The 21,695-nt window shown below is 36.7% G+C and overlaps 1 protein-coding gene across 1 annotated transcript; it reads left to right on the forward strand.

Annotated features, from left to right (window-relative positions):
* The first annotated feature begins 262 nt into the window (after positions 1-262).
* Positions 263-17,391, forward strand: FOXN2 (forkhead box N2). Its single transcript, XM_008068675.1, has 4 exons — positions 263-383; positions 3,698-3,762; positions 15,056-15,124; positions 16,471-17,391. The coding sequence occupies exons 1-4, from the start codon at positions 313-315 to the stop codon at positions 16,992-16,994; spliced, it is 729 nt and encodes a 242-aa protein (XP_008066866.1). The 5' UTR covers positions 263-312; the 3' UTR covers positions 16,995-17,391.
* Positions 17,392-21,695: the final 4,304 nt, after the last annotated feature.

Below are 21,695 nucleotides of genomic sequence, written 5' to 3' on the forward strand. Positions count from 1 at the left end.
GGCTGATTTTTTGATTTATGTAGAGATGAGGTCTCGCTGCACAGACGGGTCTCGAACCCGCGAGCTCAGGCAATTCACTCACCTCAGCCTCCCAAAGGCGTGGGATTACAGGCTGAGCCACCGAGCCCGGCCCTTAAAACTTTTTATTGTACCAAGGTAACAGAGGTGTTCCCCCCTCACACACACATTTGTTTAAAACATTCAGAAACTGGTTGTGTAAAAATTCCAGGTTATTAATTCTTGTGTATTTTATTCTAGGTTAATGGAAAAGGTTCCTTATGGTGTGTTGATCCAGAATATAAACCCAATCTCATGCAGGCACTGAAGAAGCAATCTTTTCCCTCAGCATCAACATTTTACACCCCTCCCGCATCTCCACAAAAGTAAGGATCTTCCATGTAACCATCAGTGGTGATTTATAAGATTTCTTTGTGTGAGATGGAGAAATATAAAGTGTCTTGTTTATTATTATATGAAGATATGGTATTATATGTTAATGGATAAGACAGTAGCCTAAAGCAGTTTTCTTTATGGTCTGATTTGTGTTTCTAGAAAACATAATTGAGAACATAAATTCTAGAAAATGCAGTTAGTACTGAATATATTATAACTAAACTCTAGAGAAAGTTATATAATTTCAATTACAAAAAGGTTAAATTATAATTTTAGGCTGTGCAGGGTGGCTCACATCTGTAATCCCTTCACTTTACGAGGCCAAGGCAAGAGGATCGTCTGAGGCCAGATGTTCAAGACTATAGTGAGATCTGTCTCTACAAAAAATTTTTAAAACTACCCAGGTATAGTACCTATGTCTGTAGTCCTAGTTACTTGGGAGGCTTAAGCAAGAGGATCACTTGAGCCCAGTGTGTCAAGGCTACTATGAGGTAGCTGTGATCACACCCTTGCACTCCAGCATGAATGACACAGCACGATCCTGTCTCAAACAAATTTTTTTGGTTTTTTTTTTTTCTTTCTGAGTCAGTCTCACTCTGTCACCCAGGCTGGATGGAATGCAGTGGCATGATCATGGCTTACCATAGCCTCAACCTCCTGGATTCAGGCTATCCTTCTGCCTCAGCCTCCTGAGTAGCTGGGACTTCAAGTACATACCACCACACCCAGGCTAATTTAAGATATTTTTTTGTTGTTGAGATGGGGTCTTGCTGTGCTGTCCATACTGACCTCATGCTCCTAAACTCAAGCAATCCTCCCTCGTTGGCCTCCCAATGTGTTGGGATTACAGGCGTGAGCCCAGTCAGCACTTTTAATACTTAAAAATCATGTTCAGGTCTAAAATTTTTAAATGTTTGGCAAGTAAATGAATGCTTTAAAAATTTTTCCCCCCTAGTAAATGTAATTGTACTGTATTTCCTTGTAACTTTCTTTGACTTTTGTTTTAAGTCCAGTGACTTTCTATTGCTCTTCTAACTTTTTCATTTTAAGTTAAATCTGAGAATGATACAACCTCCTTAAATGTGATTTTTGTTTCCTTTTCCTAATGAAGCCTTCAGAATATTCTGAAATTTATTATGTACATTCATTTTCATTGGAAATGCCAGATTTTGTTAAAATACTTTTAAGGGTAGTTTATAATGGTTAATTTGTTTTTTGAAACATTTAAAATGCCTTTTAATAAAGCAGTAGGCCTGGGCGGTAGCTCAGCCTGTATCTTAGCACTTTGGGAGGCCGAGGCAAGAGGATTGCCTGAGCCCGGGGGTTCTAGACTCTAGTCCTGGGCAATTTGGTGAGACCTCGTCTCTACAGTAAATCACACACACACACCTGAGACCTCGGCTCTACAGTAAAACACACACACACACACACACCTCTACAGTAAATCACACACACACACACACCTGAGACCTCGTCTCTACAGTAAAACACACACACACACACACACACACAGCTGGGCATGGTGGCGTGTGTCTGTAGTTCTGGCTACTTGGAAGGCTGAGACGGAAGGATTTCCTAAGGCCAACAGGATGAGGCTGCTGTAGCCATGAATGTGCCACAGCACTCCAACCTGGGTGACAAGAGTAGAATTCCAACTCTAAATAAATAAATAAATAAAAATAAAGCATTAAATGGAAATTTTTCAACATATGCAAAAAAGTAGTAGAGAGAAAACTAAAATGAACTCCCAACTGCAACAGTTATCAACATTTTATATAGCGATTAATTTGAATTCTTAAAGTGTCACTAGAGGACTGGTTGTAGCCAAAAGACAGCAAAAAAAAAAAACTAGGAAAGCTAAAGTTGAAATGTCAGTAATGTGAGATTTTTAAGCTTGTTTACCATATTTGTTGATAATATGGATCTTTTTTTTGAGTCAGTCTTGCTTTGTTGCCTGGGTGTGAGGAGAGGGACACAACCATAGCTCACTGCAACCTCCAACTTCTAGGCTCAAGAGAATAGATGGTTCACTGTAAAAAGAACTACTGAGTGGTTTGTCCTTAGACATAAAACCTAGGAAAGAAATTACCAGATTTTGTGTCCTCGTTTGGGAATTAACATCTTCTTTATTAGTAAATGTTGGTGATTATGAGATTTTCTAGTTAAATAATGATTAGAAACTAATGATAATTTCTGTTGATGTTTACTTGTATGTTTTATTTAGCTATGCTGTTTTTTAAATTAAATGGAAGAATTGGCACCATTTTTTGTAGACTATCACAAATATATTTTACTCTTATCTTTGGTATGTTGCATTTTAATGTGTCCATTTTTCTGCTTTATCATACGTTTAAATGTTAAAGGTTATCTTGTGGTTTTAATACAGATAAACAAAACTAAAGCATAAAGTTTATATAATCTTTGACTTTAAAACCCTAATATAAAATGAAACTTTTTCTCCTTTATGTTGTTTTGCAAAATAACATTTCCATTTTACATGGTTTTATGTAGTCCTCTCATATTATAATTTGCAAGTCTGAGGAAGAGATTGAGATACAGTATATGTTAAACTGACTAGGAAATACACTTAGTTAACAGTTTTTTTATACCATCACAAATTCCAAAGAACAGTAGTTTTTCCAAAAATGTTTTAATTTCTGGAATAAAAAAAAAAAACCTGCTGGTGTGCTTCTACTAATATAGAAAGTTTAATGTGAAATTGATATTGTTAAAATCAGGAACATATCTGTTTGGCGCCATTACCATTTAGTCTTTCTTAAACATTTGTTTTGATAAAATGCTTCTATTTCTGTGATAATACCTATATTAATATTATAACAAACATAAGCAGTCAATACAAAACCAAATAGTAACTATTACATATTATTTGCTATTTCAGGCATCTTAAATGCATTATTCTTATTTAATTGCCACAAGAACCCTATTCCAATCAATTTTACAGATGAGAAAACTAAGAAATTAGTTATTTTGCCTAAGAATGTCCAAATAGTTGTGATTTCTAAATTCAGTAGTATTAGCAAAGAAAAAAGGGTAAAAAATAGTTTGCTTTTTTTTTAGATTAAAAAATATAGAAGATTTGCCTTTCCAAGGTGGGAGAGGGGGCCAAAGCCAGGAAGCATGGCGACAGCCATAGCTCAGAGAGCACATGGCCACACCAGAGTCTAGCAAGGCAATGGCTTGCATTTTTTTAATGGTACAAATTAGCTGTATTTTTTACTAAGTTATGTTAAAAGTGAAATAAGTATTTTTATAAGCACTTTTGTCTTTTCTCTTTATTTTTCAGTGGCTCTTTATCACCTCACTATCTAAGCTCTATACTCAAGCAGAACCAGGTGCGAACTCTCAAAGGTATGTGTGAAGATCAATCAGTGCAGTCATGTACCACATAGCGATGTCTGGTTAAACAATGGGCTGCATATATGATGGTGGTCCCCTGAGATTTAGTGGAGCTGAAAAATTCCTGTTGCCTGGTGACATAGTGGCTGTTGTAACATTTTAGCACAGTGCATTACTGTCATGTTCTCGGTTATGCTAGCGTAAACAAACCCACTGCCCTCCTTGTTATGTGTGAAAGTCTAGCACATACAATTATGCACAGTATGTAATACTTGATAGTGATAATGTTATTGTTACTAGTTTATGTATTTATTATATAATACTTCTACTTATTAAAATGTATTCCAGTCGGGCGCAGTGGCTCATGCCTATAATCCCAGTACTTTGGGAGACTGAGGAGAGGATTGCCTGAACTCAGGGGTTCGATACCAACCCGGGCAACTTGGCGAGACCTCATCTCTACAATAAATCAAAAAATTATCTGGGCATGGTGGCACATGCCTGTAGTTCCAGCTACTTGGAAGACTGAGGCAGTAGGATCACCTGAGCCCAGCAGGTTGAGGCTGCGGTGGCCATGAGCATGCCAGTGAACCCCAGCCTGGGTGACAGAGTGAGACTCTGACTCAAAAAAAAAAAAAGTATTTATTCTACTTAACTGTAAAACAGCTTCAGCAGGTCCTTCAGGAGGAATTCCAGGAGGATTGTTATCATAGGAGATGATAGTTCCATGCATCTTGTTATCCCTAAAGACTTTCCAATAGGACAGTGTGGAAGACAGTGAAATGGATGGCCCCGACCTGTGTAGGTGTGTGTATGTATTAGTTTTAACATTTACATGTATGTGTGTGTAGGTATGTGTGCATCTAATATAGATGCACACATATGTATACACACACACCCCTCTCTTTTCTCCAAATACTAGACTCACCCTTTACATAGTTTTATATCTCTTTTTTCATTTACTCTTATGTATATTTTTCCTTGAAAATAGGATTTAATTTCTTAGTCATGTCATCAGTAGAGGTATCTTTTCAAGTCTATTTTAGACTAGATGGGGGCTGGCAAACTATGGTTGCGCCATATCATGCCTGTCACCTATTTTGGGGTGGCCCATGAGCTAAGGGTGGTTTTACATTGGTAAAATGGTTGGGGGAAAATCAAAATAACAATAATATTTTAAGACATATGAAAATTTGTCACAACAGCAGAGTTTAGTAGTTGCAACAGAGACCTATATATTATATCCTAGATTTTTGCCCCTTAGCATGCAAAGCTTCAAATATTATTTTCTGTCTTTACTGAAGACGTTTGTCATACCCTGAATTAGAATATAGTTCAAGATACCTCTTCACATGAAGAATTTACTTTTAATTTAAAAGGGTAATATATTGACTTTTTAAAAGCATATCAAAATTCAGAATTAGTAGGGTTTGTCTTACAGTATTATGGATGGATTAGTAATGTATGGATGGATTAGTAATGTGTGTGTCAGAAACATTTTGACTCTTTGGAACTGCACTAAGCTGAGCCTCAAAAGCAGCGTGCTGATATCTGTAAAAGTAAAGGAGGGAAAGAACATGAAAAAGCTGTGGTGAACTCTGCAAAGAAGTTAAGTAGATAGGGAATCTGTTTCAGATAATGTTCTGTCTTAACATAAGACAAGTATCCATGTTCCTATTACTTGCATGGGGGTAAATGTGGTTCTCTTTACACTTAGGTATTGCTAAAACTCTTTTATCTTTTTATGTCCTCAATAAATTCCCAGTTTATGTGCACATCTTGAGGACAATTTCTTTGTGAATTCTGGGGTTCACTTTTAAAAATCTCTTCTTGCTCTTGTTCTATTTCATCCCAATTCTGCTGCTTTCTTTGGGGAGCAGGCATTTCCTCAAGTTTCTCCTGAAAGTTTTTCTTAAATGGAGCTCAGGTACTTCTCCTTCATCTGATGAGTTCATATATATTATGCATCATCTCTTCAGTGCTGCCAACACCTACTTTTATCTCTGTTCCTGTACTCAAGAGTCTTAGACCTGTTCCCCTAGTAATAATTAACTTGGGTGGGGAAGGTGGTTGGTATTCTAGGTTAAAACAAATGCAGGTCTGTCCTGGAATAGAAAACAAAATTCTCATAACTCATAAGGGAAAAAACATAAGACCTCACAAAAATTTAAGAAAATTTCGGTGGGCACAGTGGCTCAAGCCTATAATCCCAGCACTTTGGGAGGCTGAGGTGAGAGGATTGCCTGAGTCCAGGGGTTTGAAACCAGCCTGGACAACTTGGTAAGACCTCATCTCTACAATTAAAATTTAAAAAAAAATTAGCTGGGCACGGTAGCGTGCATCTGTGATTCCAGCTACTTGCAGGGCTGAGGTGGAAGGATCAACTGAGCCTAGCAGGTCGAAGCTGCAGTAGCCCTCCACTGCACTCCAGCCTGGGCGACAGAGTGAGACTCTGACTCAAAAAAAAAAAGAGAGAATTTATATTTGAATTTGGCTGCTTTAGAGTATTTTCATAGTCTTTAAGGAAATTTGTTCTTCTCTGATTATATGTTTTCAAGGGGGAAGTTTGAAAGATACCAAGTGGATTAAACATTCATCACAAGTATTTACTATTGAGCCTTCTCTGTTGTGCTGAACACTGGTGCCTTGGGATATCCAGAGATGAGAAACCCAGGCCCTGCTCTCAAAACTCATATGGTTTAATTAAAGAAGGTTAGCTAGAATTATGCAGAGTATACTATGTGAAAAGGTAGGGAGTAGCAAATTAGTCTTAGAAGAAAGGCAGAAGAGGCCTCTTAGAGAAGAAAGTGTGATACTTGATCTGATCCTCAAAAGTTGGGGGATACTTTACTTTCAAGAGTACAGATTTGGTGGAGGGCAGGGAACCATGGCAGAGAGATTTGTAGCAATAAAGTTATCTGGCAGTTGCTGGGACTTTGCCTGGCAGGTTGGTGATTATGAAGCCAAGGGGTGTATGGAAGAGGACCAGGTAGATGTGGTCATTTGACCCTAGCAAGGCAAATGGAGCAGAAATTTAAGGCTCGCTTATTTAGCGTAAAAAACACTTTGAACTTCTTCCTCTGTCTATAACATTGGCAAGCACTGAATTACTTACTATGATGCTTTGCATGTATTATCTCATTTAATCCATAAAATAAACCTTTGAGGTATTGTTACCCGTCTTTTATAAATAAGCAAACTGAAGTTTGGAGAAATTAGGTAACTTTCTCAGGGTCACACAACTAGAAGGATGCAGATTCAAGAATTTTAATTTCAGAGCCTGCACTCCTACTAGATAAGTGAAGCTGTTAAAGAGCTTTAAAAAAGAATGAAGTGACGGTACCAGTCTTATGTTTTACAAAGATCATTCAGGTATTATTGTTGGACTGCAGTATTGTCGCCTATACATTCGTCTAACACTTCATAGAATCATCTTTTCTAATCATTGCATTAGAGCTAACTTTAGACACTTAAGAGTAATGGGAGAGGTTAGGCTTAGGAACTCCGGAAACCCTATCAGCCAAAACAGGTGCAGCAGTTTGTTTAAAGTATAGCTGTCTCTCCTTCTCAGCTTACAGTGACTAATTTTATGTATGACTATCCACACTATAGTATTGTGTAATAGATAGCAGTAGACACAGGACTCATATTGAGATGGCAAAGCAAAACTTTTTTGGTCAATATTTTGGTTTCATGTGCATTTGGAGTAAATTCATCTGTTTGAAAATATTACTGAGATGTGCTAGGTACTGTCTAGGCACCAGGGTACCTAGAATACCAGAATACATTAGTGAACAAAGCAGAAAAAAGTGGAACTCACTTTCTAGTTAGTAAATTTTAGTATTTATATTAAAACTCCGGGCATATTATAAACAAACATAAAATTTAGGCAGTTGATGGTGATGTTAGGGGATAAGTACAAATCTAAGTTTAAATTTAAGATTGCAAATTAAGATGGCAAATAAGATAATTTATATCTTATTGAAGTGAAAGTAAACCAGTGATTCATACAGTTTAAAGTATTGGTAGTTTGGCTAGGTGTGGTGGCTCACGCCTATAATCCCAGCACTTTGGGAGGCCAAGGTGAGAGGATTGCCCGAGACCATGGGTTTGAGACCAGCCTGGGCAACTTGGCGAGACCTCATCTCTACAATATGTCAAGAAAAATTAGCTGGGTGTGATGGAGCATGCCTGTAGTTCCAGCTACTTGGAAAACAGGCGGAAAGATCGCCTGAGTCCAGCAGGTCAAGGCTGCGGTGGCTGTGAGTGTACCACTGCATTCCAGCCTGCGTGACAGGGGAGGCTCCAACTCAAAAATAAAATAAAATATTGGTAGTTTAATGAAATTGCTCTTCTACTTTAAAGAATAACAAGAGACAGCTTCTCCACTTGGATGCTCTGTTAATGTATATGTTAGTTTCGATAGAGGCAGTAAATCCTTTTATAGTTACTACTGAGCATATACCATCTAGATTCTGTTTCTAGAGTTCTCATATCATTTCTTAAGCAAATGAATTGAGAATCAGACTATAAAATTGTGTTTGTCTTATAACCTCACTTTCATGTGGCTAAAACTGGTGTCTTTTTATTGTTTTCTCAATTATTGTGAATAATCTCCCAATACTAAGACTAAGGAAATACAAACCAGGAGGTACAAATTAACAGGTTTGACACAGGTTCTTCTTTTTCTTCTTTTTTTTAAGTTTTTTACATTTTTGAGTCGGGATCTCACTCTGTTGCCCAGGCTGGAGTACAGTGGCACACTGACAGCTCACTGCTCAATCTCCTAGGCTCAGGCAATTCTTTCACCTCAGCTTCTTAGATAGCTGGTACTACAGGCATGCACCACCATCCCCAGCTAATTTGTTTGATTTTTGTAAAGACAAGGTCTTGCTATGTTGCCCAGGCTGGTCTTGAACTCCTGGACTCAAGCAGTTTTTCTGCCTTGGCCTCCCAAAGTTCTGGAATTAAAAACGTGAGCAATCACCCCCAGCTGATTCAGCTTTATGACTATAATTTCAAAATCAAGTATTCAAAATCCAGTTTAATGAATTCGTACAGTTTAAAGTATTGGTAGTTTGGGTGCGGTGGCTCACGCCTATAATCCCAGCACTTTGGGAGTTTGAGTGCTATAATTTCATTAAACTACCAATACTTTATTTATTTATTTATTTTTTTGAGTTGGAGTCTCACTCTGTTGGAGTGTAGTGGCTGCTCCCGGCCACTGCAGCCTCGACCTGCTGGGCTCCGGTGATCCTTCCACCTCAGCCCTCCAAGGAGCCAGAACTACAGGCACACACTACCTCGCGCGCCTAGTTTTTGATTTATTGTAGAGATGAGTTCTCGCCAAGTTGCCCAGGCGGGTCCAATACTTTATTTTTGAGTTGGAGTCTTACCTGTCGCCCAGGCTGGAATGCAGTGACTCACGGCCACTGCAACCTCGACCTGCTGGGCTCAGGCGATCTTTCTGCCTCAGCCTTCCAAGTAGCTGGAACTACAGGTATGCGCCACACTCAGCTAATTTTTCTTCATTTATTGTAGAGATGATGTCTCGCCAAGTTGCCCAGGCTGGTCTCAAACCCCTGAACTCAGGCAGTCCTTTCACCCTGGCCTCCCAAAGTGCTGGAATTACAGGCATGAGTCACCATGCCTGGTCAGTGTTAATTGTTTTTAAAACCAGAGCCACCTTTATAGTAGCATAAAGTCTTCTTATCAGTGAAAAAGTAACATCATGGAGTGTAACATTATGAATATGACAAACAAATGTCTTTGGTTTTTAAATTCCATACCAAAACTAATTGGATAAACTGATTTTTATATACATAACAATTATTTGTAAATGCTCAGAATTTTGCTTTTGTTGCATGAATTTCAAGATTGTACCTTGGACAAATCATTGATAATCTGATATTCTTGATTACAGTAGCATTTGGGGTAATTTCTATATTGCTTACTCTTAATGAAGTTAAACATTTTTTTCAGTTAATCGGCAGGACAATGCAGGAAGCATACATGTAAACATTTTTAACAGATTACTCAAGACCCGCCTGGGCAGCGAGACCTCACCTCTACAATAAATCAAAAAATCAGCCGGGCGTGGTAGCGCGCGCCTGTAGTTTCTGCTACTTGGAAGGCTGAGGCGGAAGGATCGCCGGAGCACAGCAGGTCGAGGCTGTGGTGGCCGGGAGCGGCCACTGCACTCCAGTCTGGACGACAGAGTGAGACTCCAACTCAAAAAAAAAAGATATAGGTAAAATTATTTTGCAAAGAAGTGTTTGGTTTTACAAAGTTAACTTTGTGTAGGAGAGTCAAATTAATTTGATGATAATAAATTATCTACAAGAAATAAACCTATTTAAGGAACATTGTTTTCTAACATTCTACTATTCTAGAGAAAGACCTATTTCTTTTTTTTTTTTTTTTGAGTTGGAGTCTCACTCTGTCGCCCAAACTGTAGTGCAGTGGCCGCTCCCGGCCACCGCAGCCTCAAACTGCTGGGCCCTGGCGATCCTTCCGCCTCAGCCTTCCAAGTAGCCGGAATTACAGACATGTGCTACCACGCCCGGCTGATTTTTGGATTTATTGTAGAGATGAGATCTCGCTGCCCAGGCGGGTCTCGAACCCGCGGGCTCAGGCAATCCAGTCACCTCAGCTCCCAAAGGCGCGGGATTACAGGCTGAGCCACCGAGCCCGGCTAGACCTAATTCTTTTCACTTTAAAACAGTGATTCTCAACCTTTTTGTCATCAGGGACCAGTTTCATAGAAGACAGTTTTTGGGTGGAGAGGGAGGTGTAGGGTGGTGGTGATAATGCAGTCACACCTCAGTACTAGTGTTAATCTGTGTTCGTGGCCACTCCCCAGTACTGGCATCTCCACCTCAGATCATCAGGTACTAACTAGATTCTCATAAGGAGCACACAACCCTAGATCCCCCGCATGCGCAGTTCATAATAGGGTTTGCGCTGTTAGAGAATCTGCTGCCCCTGCTAATCTGACAGAAGGCGGAGTTCAGATGGTAATGAGAGTGATGTGGAACCACTGTAAATACAGATGAAGCTTTGCTTGCTCACCTGCTGCTCACCTCCTGCTGTGCTGCTCAGTTCCTAACAGGCCATGGACTGGTACCAGTCCATGGTCCAGGGGTTTTTAAAGGTTCAAAAATTAAGAAAAGAAATGGTGTTTATGTAGCTTTCTTATGTTATCAGGATAAGTCTCTTATCCGTTTTAGTTGTTATATTTCAAAAATATGCTCCTTGGGTTATAATGGAAGTTCGTTATAAGAAGTCAAGTTAGAGATACACTAATGTTTTAAAATAAGATTATTTTATAGGCACTTCATTTTTATTTCCTGTAATTGGCTCCTCATTGTAACTCATTTCGATGTTAGATTCTGTCCCTTTTTCATAAAATTGGAGACAAGGTAGATCCTCTTTAAAAAGAAAAAGTTCACAGAGCAGGACTCTATGTTAGGGACTTTGCGTAATACCATGCAAATTGTGCCCTGTGTAAGGAAGCCTGGTTGAGGCAGGGAGTGGGTCTGACATTCAGCCCACACTCCATTCTTCTAGCTGTGTGCCTTGAATAAGGAAGTATTCACCTGGAAGGAAAGTTGCCTTTTTTCCAGTTCACACAGAAACACAGTATGGTCTAGCAGCTGCATCTTTTTTTTCTTCCAAGTCATATTGGAGTACTGAACTCTATCAGTTTCAGGTCTCATTCTAAAAGACAGGAATTGGAGAGATCTTTGTTTTGCTAGCGTCTTGTCTATGACATGTGGGGCATCATTGATTCAAATCCATTGTACTTGCTGTTTTTTCCTGCCTGATATGCTTTTCCCTTATATCACTATCTTACCTCCCTGAGGTCTTTGCCCAACTGTTACTTTCTCCTTGAGGCTTTTCCTGACATCTGTATTTAAAATCACAAACATCTTCCCCAACACTCTGTATCTCCCATTCCTCTTAATTTATTTGGCCATTTGTATGTCTTCTCTTGAGAAATGTGTATACCAGATCATCATTTACCCATTTTAAAAATCAGATTGGGGTTTTTTTGTTTATTTTTTTTGTTGTTGTTTTTGCTGAGAATTTGTTTATATTCCTTATATGTTCTGGATATCATCTATCCCATGTCTGATGAGTAATTTGCAAATATTTTCTTCCATCCTATAAATTGTCATTTTACCCTGTTGATTGTTTGTTTCCCTTTGCTGTGCAGAAGCTTTAGTTGGATATTATCTCATTTATTTTTGCTTTGTTGTCTGTGCTTATAAATAAGAATTCATAAATAAGAATTCATAAGATCTTTTCCCAGACCTATGTCCTGAAATATTTTCCCTAAGAAGTTTTCTTCTAATAGTTTTATTGTTTCAGGTCTTACATTGGGGTTTTTTATTTATTTTGAGTTCATTTTTGTGTGGTGTGAGAGATGGGAGTCCACTTTCCTTAGCACCATTTATTGAAGAGACTGTTCTTTCCCCAAGAGTATCCTTGGCACCTTTGTCAAAAATCAGTTGGCTGTAGATATGTGGATTAATTTCTGGGTTCTCTATTCTGTTCCATTTGGTTTCTGTATCTACTTTATGCCAGTGCCATGCTGTTTTGGAGGTCTGGTAGTGTAATATCTCCAGCTTTGTTCTTTTTGCTAAGGATTGTTTTGGCTATTTGGGGTCTTTTATGGTTCCATACACATTTTAGGGTCTTATGGGGGGGTTGTTTGTTTGTTTGTGTTTTCTTGAAGAATGTCTTTGGAAGTTTTATAGAAATTGCATTGGATCTGTAAATTGCTTTGGATGTTGTCATTTTAACTATTCTTATCCACAAACATGGGATGTCTATTTGTATCATCTTCATTTTCTAGGTATTTTATTTTTTGTAGCTATTGGGAATAGGATTACCATTTTTATTTCTTTTTTAGCTAGTTTATTGTTCTTGTACAGAATTGCTACTAATTTTTGTATCCTGGATCTTTACTGAATCCCTTTATCAGTTCCAAGAGTTTTTGGTAGAGTCTTTAGGTTTTTCTATATATATGATCATGTTTTCTGTAAGTGGACAATTTGATTTACTCTTTTTTCAGTTAGATGCCCTTTCTTTCTTTCTCTTGCCTAATTGCTCTAGATAGGACTTCTAGTACTATACTGAATAAGAGTGGTGAGGGTGGGCATCCTTGTCTTGTTCCAGTTCTTAGAAGAAAAGCTGATCTCTGCTTTTCCTTGTTCAATAAGATGATAGCTGTGGATCATGAGGTAATCTTTTATTTGAGTGGAAATGAGGTATAACATTGTGTGCTGTCTCTTAGCAACCATCTTCTGATTTACTTAATCCTGTTAATGTTATCAATGACAATAACATTTTCTGCCTGAAGAAAGTTTATGGTCCAGTTGGGGATAAAACTAGTAAATATATTTATGGCTTTATTATCTACAATAAATTTATAATTAGATATTATAACTAAATTAGAAAAACTTCATAGTAAAAATTTCCAACTTTGAGATATGGATGGGAGGCTTCATATCTGAGTCTTTTTTTTTTTTTTTTTTTTTTTTTTGAGTTGGAGTCTCACTCTGTCCCCCAGACTGGAGTGCAGTGGCCGCTCCCGGCCACCGCAGCCTCACCTGCTGGGCTCCGGCGATCCTTCCACCTCAGCCTTCCGAGTAGCCGGAATTACAGGCATGCGCTACCACGCCCGGCTGATTTTTTGATTTATTGTAGAGATGAGGTCTCGCTGCCCAGGCGGGTCTCGAACCCGCGGGCTCAGGCAATCCACTCACCTCAGCCTCCCAAATGTGCGGGATTACAGGCTGAGCCACCGAGCCCGGCTGAGTCTTATTTTAAATCTGTCCTTTTTTTCTTTTTGGAGTTGGAGTCTCACTCTGTCACCCAGGCTGGAGTGTAGAGTGGCATGCTCATGGCCACTGCAGCCTCAACCTGCTGGGCTCAGGTGATCCTTCCACCTCAGCCTTCCAAGTAGCTGGAACAATAGGCATGTGCCACCATGCTTGACTAACTTTTTGATTTATTGTAGAGATAAGGTCTCACAAAGTTGACCTGGCTGATCTCGAACCCATGGGCTCAGGCAGTCCTCTAACCTCTGCCTCCCAAAGTGCTGGGATTATAGGTGTGAGCCACTGGGCCTGGCCTAAATTTGTCCTTTATTAGCTAAAATTTATAAACATTTTAAAACTTTTTGTCACATTTTGGATATTCCATTTTACTTCTCCATTCAGTTATTCAGACTAATCTCTCACCAAAATGGAGAAAAATTCACAATAGTGATATATAAGTAGATAAGAGAGCATAATGACTGACTGTAGTAGAACCTGCTGATTTACCAGACTTTTAAAGCCCATTATAATAGAATATCAATAATTATGTTTAATCTCATGAGTATTATATAAATCTGTAGTACTTGTAGTCTTATGAATAATTATGACTAAAAACATTAGTAATATTTTTGTTCCTACAATAATTATTTAAAATTTATAGAATCACATGATATAAGCTGACCAATTATGAGGAGGGACCCAAAAAACCCAGAATTATCTTTTGAAGGGCAGGCCCTTTGTAGTACAGGCTTCCCTCACTAGGTGAATGTTCTAGGAATCCTTCAGCATCAGTATACCAGCTAGCATTCGGCTTCAGTTAATTTTTTTTGGAGATTCTTAGGCATTTGCCCATTTCATGATGGGCGATTTACAAGCACATCTGCCTATACCGCACTGAGTGGAAGAGGTGAAACAAAAAACGGCAGAAGCACTAAAAGGCATCAATATTGATGAGTTCAAAAACTGTTTTGAGCAGTGGAAAAAGCATTTCAGTTACCGATTGTATCAAACAGTGTACTTTGAAGGTGGTTGAATTGTAATCATGTAAGAATAAACACACAATTTTTCATAAATAAATTCTGGGTTTTTTGGGGTCCCCCCTTGTACATATTTTTATTTCCTACAACTACCATGTAATTAATGCAGTACTTAAAAACTGCAGATACACATAGGTAAGTATACTCACGGTAAAAATGCAAACAAGTAGTAATGCTGTACATTCTTACTTAATTTTGTCTGTTTAAGGGCAAACCTTATTGAAATACATTCCAAGTATTAATTTTCATTGTGAGTAATTAAAAAAGAAAATTTTTGCTATCACTAGTACCTCTTCATTCTCTGTTATACAGTACTGTCACAAAACTGTTCAGTAATTTTAAGTGAATAAAATGAGATTTCAAAATATATATATAACATAATATCATAATAGCCTCTATTTTATAAAGAACTTTAATATTGGCTCTTTTTTCCCTTTTCAGAATCTGATATTGATGCTGCCACTGCAATGATGCTTTTAAATACTTCTATAGAACAAGGAATTTTAGAATGTAAGCAGTTACGCTTTCCTTTTTAGAATACATTCTTGTGAGTTCTTTTTTAAATTTAATTTCAAATGCAAAATGTTAAGTGTTATAGACACTTCTTTCCAGTGAAAATTCGTTTTAATCTGAAACTTAGTTTCTGTTTTATTTCCATTAATTTATATGAGCAATTGAGAGATTGAAGTTAATGCTATTAGAGTTTTTTTTTTTTTTTTTACATTGGCCAAGAAATTAAGGAGGAAAAAATTGCATATTTAGAAAATAAGCTTGAAGAGCCAAAAGTAAAAATGAAAGCTATAAATAAGAAAGCATAGGAAAGTATATCCTTAAGAAATACTGGGAAAACTTTTTTTTTTTACTGAGTCTATATATAAAAGAATCCTACAAGTTAAAGGGGAAAAAAAGCAGTTCAACAGAAAAGTCAGCAAAATATAAATAGGTGGGTCTCAGAAGAGGAAATATATGAATAATACACATGTACGCAAATGTGCAGCTCCTCTAGAAATTGGAAAATGCAAAATGAACCTATCGATAACTTTTTTGTCCACAAGATTATAAAAAATTAAAATGATTGCTAATATTACTTGCTAAGTATGGAAATAGGTTTCATAACACTCTGTTGTGTGTAACTTGGTACAACCATTTTAGAGGGCAATTTGGGACTACCAGATACGTATAGATTAATAGAGACAAGGTCTCACTACATTGCCCAGCAGACTGGTCTCGTACTCCTGGGCTCAAGTCATCCTCTCTCCTCAGCCTCCCAAAGTGCTAGGATGACAGGCATAAGCCATTGCGCTCAAATACCAGTTATAGTTTAAATATGTATATCTCTTTACTTAGCAATTCTATTTTTGTAACTCTCCTAGAAAATTATTTGTGTATGTTCAAGAAAAGGCATCTGGAAGGATTTATATGGCAGCATTATTTGTACTGGTGGAAAGTTGGAAACAAGCTAAGTATCACCAAGGAAATGGCTAGCTAAATGGTGGTATATTCATATTGTGGCATTATACGCAAGCAGTTAAAAACAATTGTATATTCTATGGAAAATTTCTAGGACATTGTTAAAGGCTTAAAAATATTTCTTTTTTTATTTTTAAATTTTTTATTTTAAAGATGTGGGGTACAGTTCAGGGTTAGGTATACAAATGTTCATTACACAGGTACCCTTGAAAAATATTTCAAATTAATGCCTGCAGAATGAGATGATTTGGGTAAAAATGTAAAAAACCTACAGAGCATTACTAATCAAAAGCATTTACTGCTCAGGAGTAATACGATGGTTTTAAATGGTCTGTTTTTGCAATAAAATGCTTTTGACATATTGATAGAAGTTCTGTTTTCCACAGGTGAGAAGCCTCTTCCTCTTAAAACAGCATTGCAAAAAAAGAGGAGTTATGGCAATGCTTTCAGTCATCCTAGTGCTGTACGATTACATGAGAGTGATTCTTTAGCCACCAGCATTGATCCAAAAGAAGATCACAATTACAGTGCAAGTAGCATGGCAGCACAGCGCTGCGCATCCAGGTCGAGCATGTCTTCCCTGTCTTCTGTGGATGAGGTGTATGAGTTTATCCCAAAGAGCAGCCACGTGGGAAGTGACGGCAGTGAAGGATTCCATAGTGAAGAAGATACAGATGTGGATTATGAAGATGATCCTCTTGGAGACAGTGGCTATGCATCACAGGCCTGTGCAGAAGTTTTTGAAAAAGGACAGTCAGGCAAAAAGATGCGAAAACAGTCACGTCAAGAAATTGATGAGGAGCTCAAAGAGGCAGCTGGATCTCTGCTCCACCTTGCTGGAATTCGCACATGTCTAGGTTCCCTAATAAGTACTGCAAAGACACAAAATCAAAAGCAACGGAAAAAATAGAAATACTTATTAGTGTGAAATTATTTTAAAGTGTGGCAATACTCTTTAACTCAACTCTTGACAAGGGATATCAAAGCCATAATGGACTTCTTTAGTTTTAGGGTGGGGGAGGGGTGCTAATTACTTGTTATTTTGTTTTCAAAACATTTTTCGGTTTTTAAATTTCTATTAAGCAACTGCTCTTAGGATCATGCCCAATCATAAATATATGATGTGAAGGCCTAAAAGCATAATTTTTGTGATAAGTGTCTCCAAGATTTGGAAATTTTTATATAAAAAAAATCCCCAGCTTCTATCTTAAACTTGTAGGAAAAATCTGTTCTTCTATTGATATGTCAAAATGTAAGATTTGGCAACTCTATAACTTTTTAAAAATTTTCTTTTCCAGTCTGCAATTAACTACAGTTACTGATCCAGCTAAAATTTTTGCTGATGTCTTTTTTCATGTACTCGTCTCCTGACACACAATCCAGTAGGATAAGATTTGAATTTTCTATTTTGTCTTAATTTTTATTTTTAATTATTTTTTTTGTTGTGGTGTGAGCGAAGTCAGACATACATTGGAAAAGATCCTGGATATTTAGAAAGTTCTGTTTGACTACATAGGTAAAGAATACAACAAAGAGTTCTAAGATTTAGAAGAAGCAATTTTGTGGTGTGACATCATCTAAGAACACTCCCAATTCCTATTACAGTGGCATTTCTGGGGCCCTTTGTTCTTGCCCAAAGTGCTTTACAAACATTAAGTAAAACTAACTGCCTTTGTTGAGTAGAAGTTATCCAGTGAGAGGATATAGCCATAGAGTGTGTGTTGTGGAGTAACACTCATTTTGACACACTTTGACAGTAAGATAATCTTTTATTTGCCTGCCAAATATACTAAATTTTGAGAGTTTTGTAATAGGAATGGAGTGTAATAAAACTTTTTGAACACATTACTTATGTTATCATAAATAAAGGTGGCTTATTTCAGAAAAAACTTCTACCCATATTTTGTATGACTTAAATTCGTATGTATACCAAATTAAACTTTAAAAGATTTAATGAAACTGTAGAGACAAAATACCCTCACAAATTTCAGATTTTGTTTAAAATTAGATCTTAAACAATACCCCATTTTGAGGAAGCAGTATAAATCTATATGTGCCATTAATCCACGCTAAAAGATTTTATATTACTGTTCCAAAAGTGTACTGTCTAAGGTATTTTAAGTATTTGAACAATCTGCTTGTATGAGACAGTTTTTCATAATATTATTTGTATGGTTTGACTAGATTATTCAGAAAGAACAAGGGATACTAATAAACTAAACTTACTCAATTTTTTTACAGTGGTGGAAACAACTTTCCAAAAGTTAAATCTAATGCTACATTTTGTTTCATAGACAATGGCTTTGTTTTCATCTTTCTGATAATGTTTATACATACATATACATACATATGTACACATAGTCAAGGTCATGATGTCAGTTTGCTGCTTTCTGCTGTTTCTATCACTATGAAGCATTTTTGGTTTGGTTTGGTTTGGTTTTAAAGAAACAAATGTTTTTATTTTAACTTCTAAGTTTTATTTGGGCAAAACAGTCAAATGAGAAGAACGCTAAAAACATCTTTTTCAATTGACAAGACTTTAAGCCAGGGATAATAGTATCAATGTTCGCTGTCCTATTTCATTAATTTTAATTTAACCTGGATAGCCATGTTAACGAAACTGGTGCTGTTGAAATATAGTATTTTAAAAATTTGTGGATAATGAATTAAGCATGCAGGATGAGATATTTGAGTTTTTGTTATTTATGTCACCTGCACAGAAAATGGCTAAACCAAGTTAGCACCTTTTACTGTAGATGGTGAATAAAACACTGAAATAAACAAAAATGCTTTTTACCATGCAATAAAAAATAGAGGTTACACAAATCAATTTAATAACTATATTTTTAAGCTATTTATCATAGCCTTCTGGCTAGACCTTAGTAACAGTGTTTCCGTGATCCAGTTCCAGTTTATTTTGTTCTACTGAAATTCTCTATCACAAGTGTTCAACCTGGTTCCTATCCTTTGGATACTTACTCTTCTAAGTAAAGGAAAATCATGTCAGATAAGGAGCAGAGTTATTTCCAGCTTTATCTAATAGGGATCTTCGAAGTTATTTTGTCTTAATATACATAACAATAATTATTTAAATCCTTTGAGTTTTCTTTTTTTTTTTTCCCCTCAGATGTACTCTCCCACAAATTTAAATGTTTAAGTTACGTTCATCTCTAGCAAGGAAAATAAACACTTGTGTACCAAAAGCTAACAGGGAGAAGTTACACAATATTTTACACTTAATTCTATATGGAATATAGCACATCACTTTCCACTTGATAATATACCAAGGAAGTTACTTTCAAGGGGAAGAACCTTTTAAATTATGGTCCCCCTGTTAATACTTCCATTGAGATTTCGATCTCATTCCTCAGGTGTGTTGAGATAGAACCATGGCTAACCACCCAATTAAGGAAAGTCATTCTAAGTCCTGTGGACTGGAAAAATTGTATTCCCAATAATATATGAATAACAAAGTTTACTGTAATAATAAACAACTTGGAAACCCCAGGGAGATTACATATTTTCCAACAGATCTTAAAACTGTGATTTTAGCTAACATATAATCTGCCTTACATCAAAAGAATATAAATTTGTTGCAACCATTTTATAATAGATCCCTAGTAAAAGTTTTGATTCAACATAATTGTTCTTCACCTTTCACATCCCAAAAGAATCAGTGTTTCCTGAATATATATTTTTGAAATTTATTTGTGCAATATATTACTAAATTAGTTTATATTTTACTTTACTTTTCAAATTCAGAGAAAGAAAACTGATTACCTGAGTTCATGGAAAAGCTGGTGATTGGTGGATAACTGCCCTTTTTCCCACCTTTGAGCCTTTCCTAGCCTCAGCCAGCATGATTTCGCTTTGATTTTTTTTTATTTTGTATATAGCAAAGTTTAGTATATATATATATTTTTTTTTTTTTGTCTTTGTTTTGCTACTTTCTGAGGCATTATGTAAAGGGTTCATACTACATGATCACTTAAGAAAGTGTTAAGGAGGGGATACGTGTATCTTGGTAGACCAGGCGGCCTTTCCCAGCAATTTAAGCAACAGAGGTGACTACTTCACAAAGCTGTAAAGACTTTATTGTCTTAAATACTGCAGTAACACAACACCCTTTTGTGGAGACCATAGCATTTACTTAAGAAACATTGAGGCTTTCTGGTTTACATATATTTTACAGTTTTGTTTTGTTAGTTTGAAATGCGTAAGCCTTGATTTAAATAAAGTTTACTTCCATATATTAATGATGTAGTCAAAATATTTATTGAAAGGCAAATTCGAGTATTTTAATGTTATACCTGCCATTTTTTCTTAAAGCACATTCTTCGCATCTAACTGCCAGTGCCATTGTCAAACTTATTTTTTAAATTGTATATTTCTTATTCAACTAAGTGCTTAAAGTATTATGTTGCCATCATATAAATGTATAAAATGTATAATTGCCAATTCATTGTAACTATTATTTATTTTTAAATGAAAGTGCAAGAATGCTTTCTGATTCAAGAAATTTGTTATTAAACTGTTTCCTTATCCTCTTATCTGATGTAGCATAAAAACTATCCTGAATTTGAGTTAACTGCCAGTAGATGACCAGTCACAAGTGAACCACTTCTCAGTTGCCAGTCTGCGCTCATATTAAAAACAACTTACAAATGTTTAGTTTTTGTATCTAATCTCTGATTATTCAAATGTTTATAAAGTTTATTTTTACCAAAGAGATGCAATTCATTATGACAAAGTATTGCAGAATAAACTTCGTTTTATAACATTTTTTTTGCTTTCTCTGTTCTATGGGGGAAGGTGAGGGGAGGGGTAGTGGAGATGTAGGTAGCTTACACACACACTTTTCATACAGAGTTGGAGTCACACCGGCTGGGCGCGGTGGCTTATGCCTATCATCCCAGCAGAGATGAAAAATAGAGTTGCAGTTTCACAATTTTTAAACTGGTTTTTATTTTTACTTATTTTTCGAATCAGGGTCTCGGGGTCACCGAGGCTCTTATTCAATACGTGATCATGACTTACGGCAGCCTTGACCTCCTGGGCTCTGGCAATCCTACTTCCACCTTCTGGGTAGCTGGGATTACAGACACGCGCTATCACTTTTGATTTCTGTAGAGACAAGACCTTGTTAAATTGCTCAAGCAATCCTCCCACCTCGGAAAGTGTTGGGATTACAGGCAAAAAATCTTTTAAAAACAAATTGTTAAAAAATATTTTTTTTCTGGTTTTTAGATATCATCCTAATTATTGAAAGTTAAAATAGTATTAAATGGTTCTCTTTCTAAAGTTGAACTTTTTTTCTTCATTTACATATAACATATTTTGAAATATAACAAAATGGATAAGAGTATGAGATTATGATTTAAAAAAATTTTTTTTCTTTCTGTCAAGGCAGTCTCACACTATGTTGCCCAGGCTGGTCTTGAGCTCCTCGCCTCAAGTTATTCTTCCACCTTGGCCTCCCAAAGTATTAGAATTACAGGCATGAGCCACCTCACCCAGCCCTATAATTACTTCTAAGTACAGTAGTTTTATTTCAGAAATACCAATGCTATCATCTGTTTAAAAATTGAGGCATCCATTATATGATAGAATA

The sequence above is a fragment of the Carlito syrichta genome, unplaced genomic scaffold (assembly GCF_000164805.1).
Source record: "Carlito syrichta isolate Samal-C Ts95f unplaced genomic scaffold, Tarsius_syrichta-2.0.1 Scaffold311472, whole genome shotgun sequence".
Classification (NCBI taxonomy): Eukaryota; Metazoa; Chordata; class Mammalia; order Primates; family Tarsiidae; genus Carlito; species Carlito syrichta.

What these genes read in the sequence shown, in the direction of transcription:
- FOXN2 (XM_008068675.1), top strand. Translation starts at nt 313, where the DNA reads ATGCAGGCACTGAAGAAGCAATCTTTTCCCTCAGCATCAACATTTTAC. An exon ending in CCTCCCGCATCTCCACAAAA is followed by an intron (nt 384 to 3,697) that starts GTAAGGATCTTC and finishes TTTATTTTTCAG; the next exon opens with TGGCTCTTTATCACCTCACT. An exon ending in CCAGGTGCGAACTCTCAAAG is followed by an intron (nt 3,763 to 15,055) that starts GTATGTGTGAAG and finishes TTCCCTTTTCAG; the next exon opens with AATCTGATATTGATGCTGCC.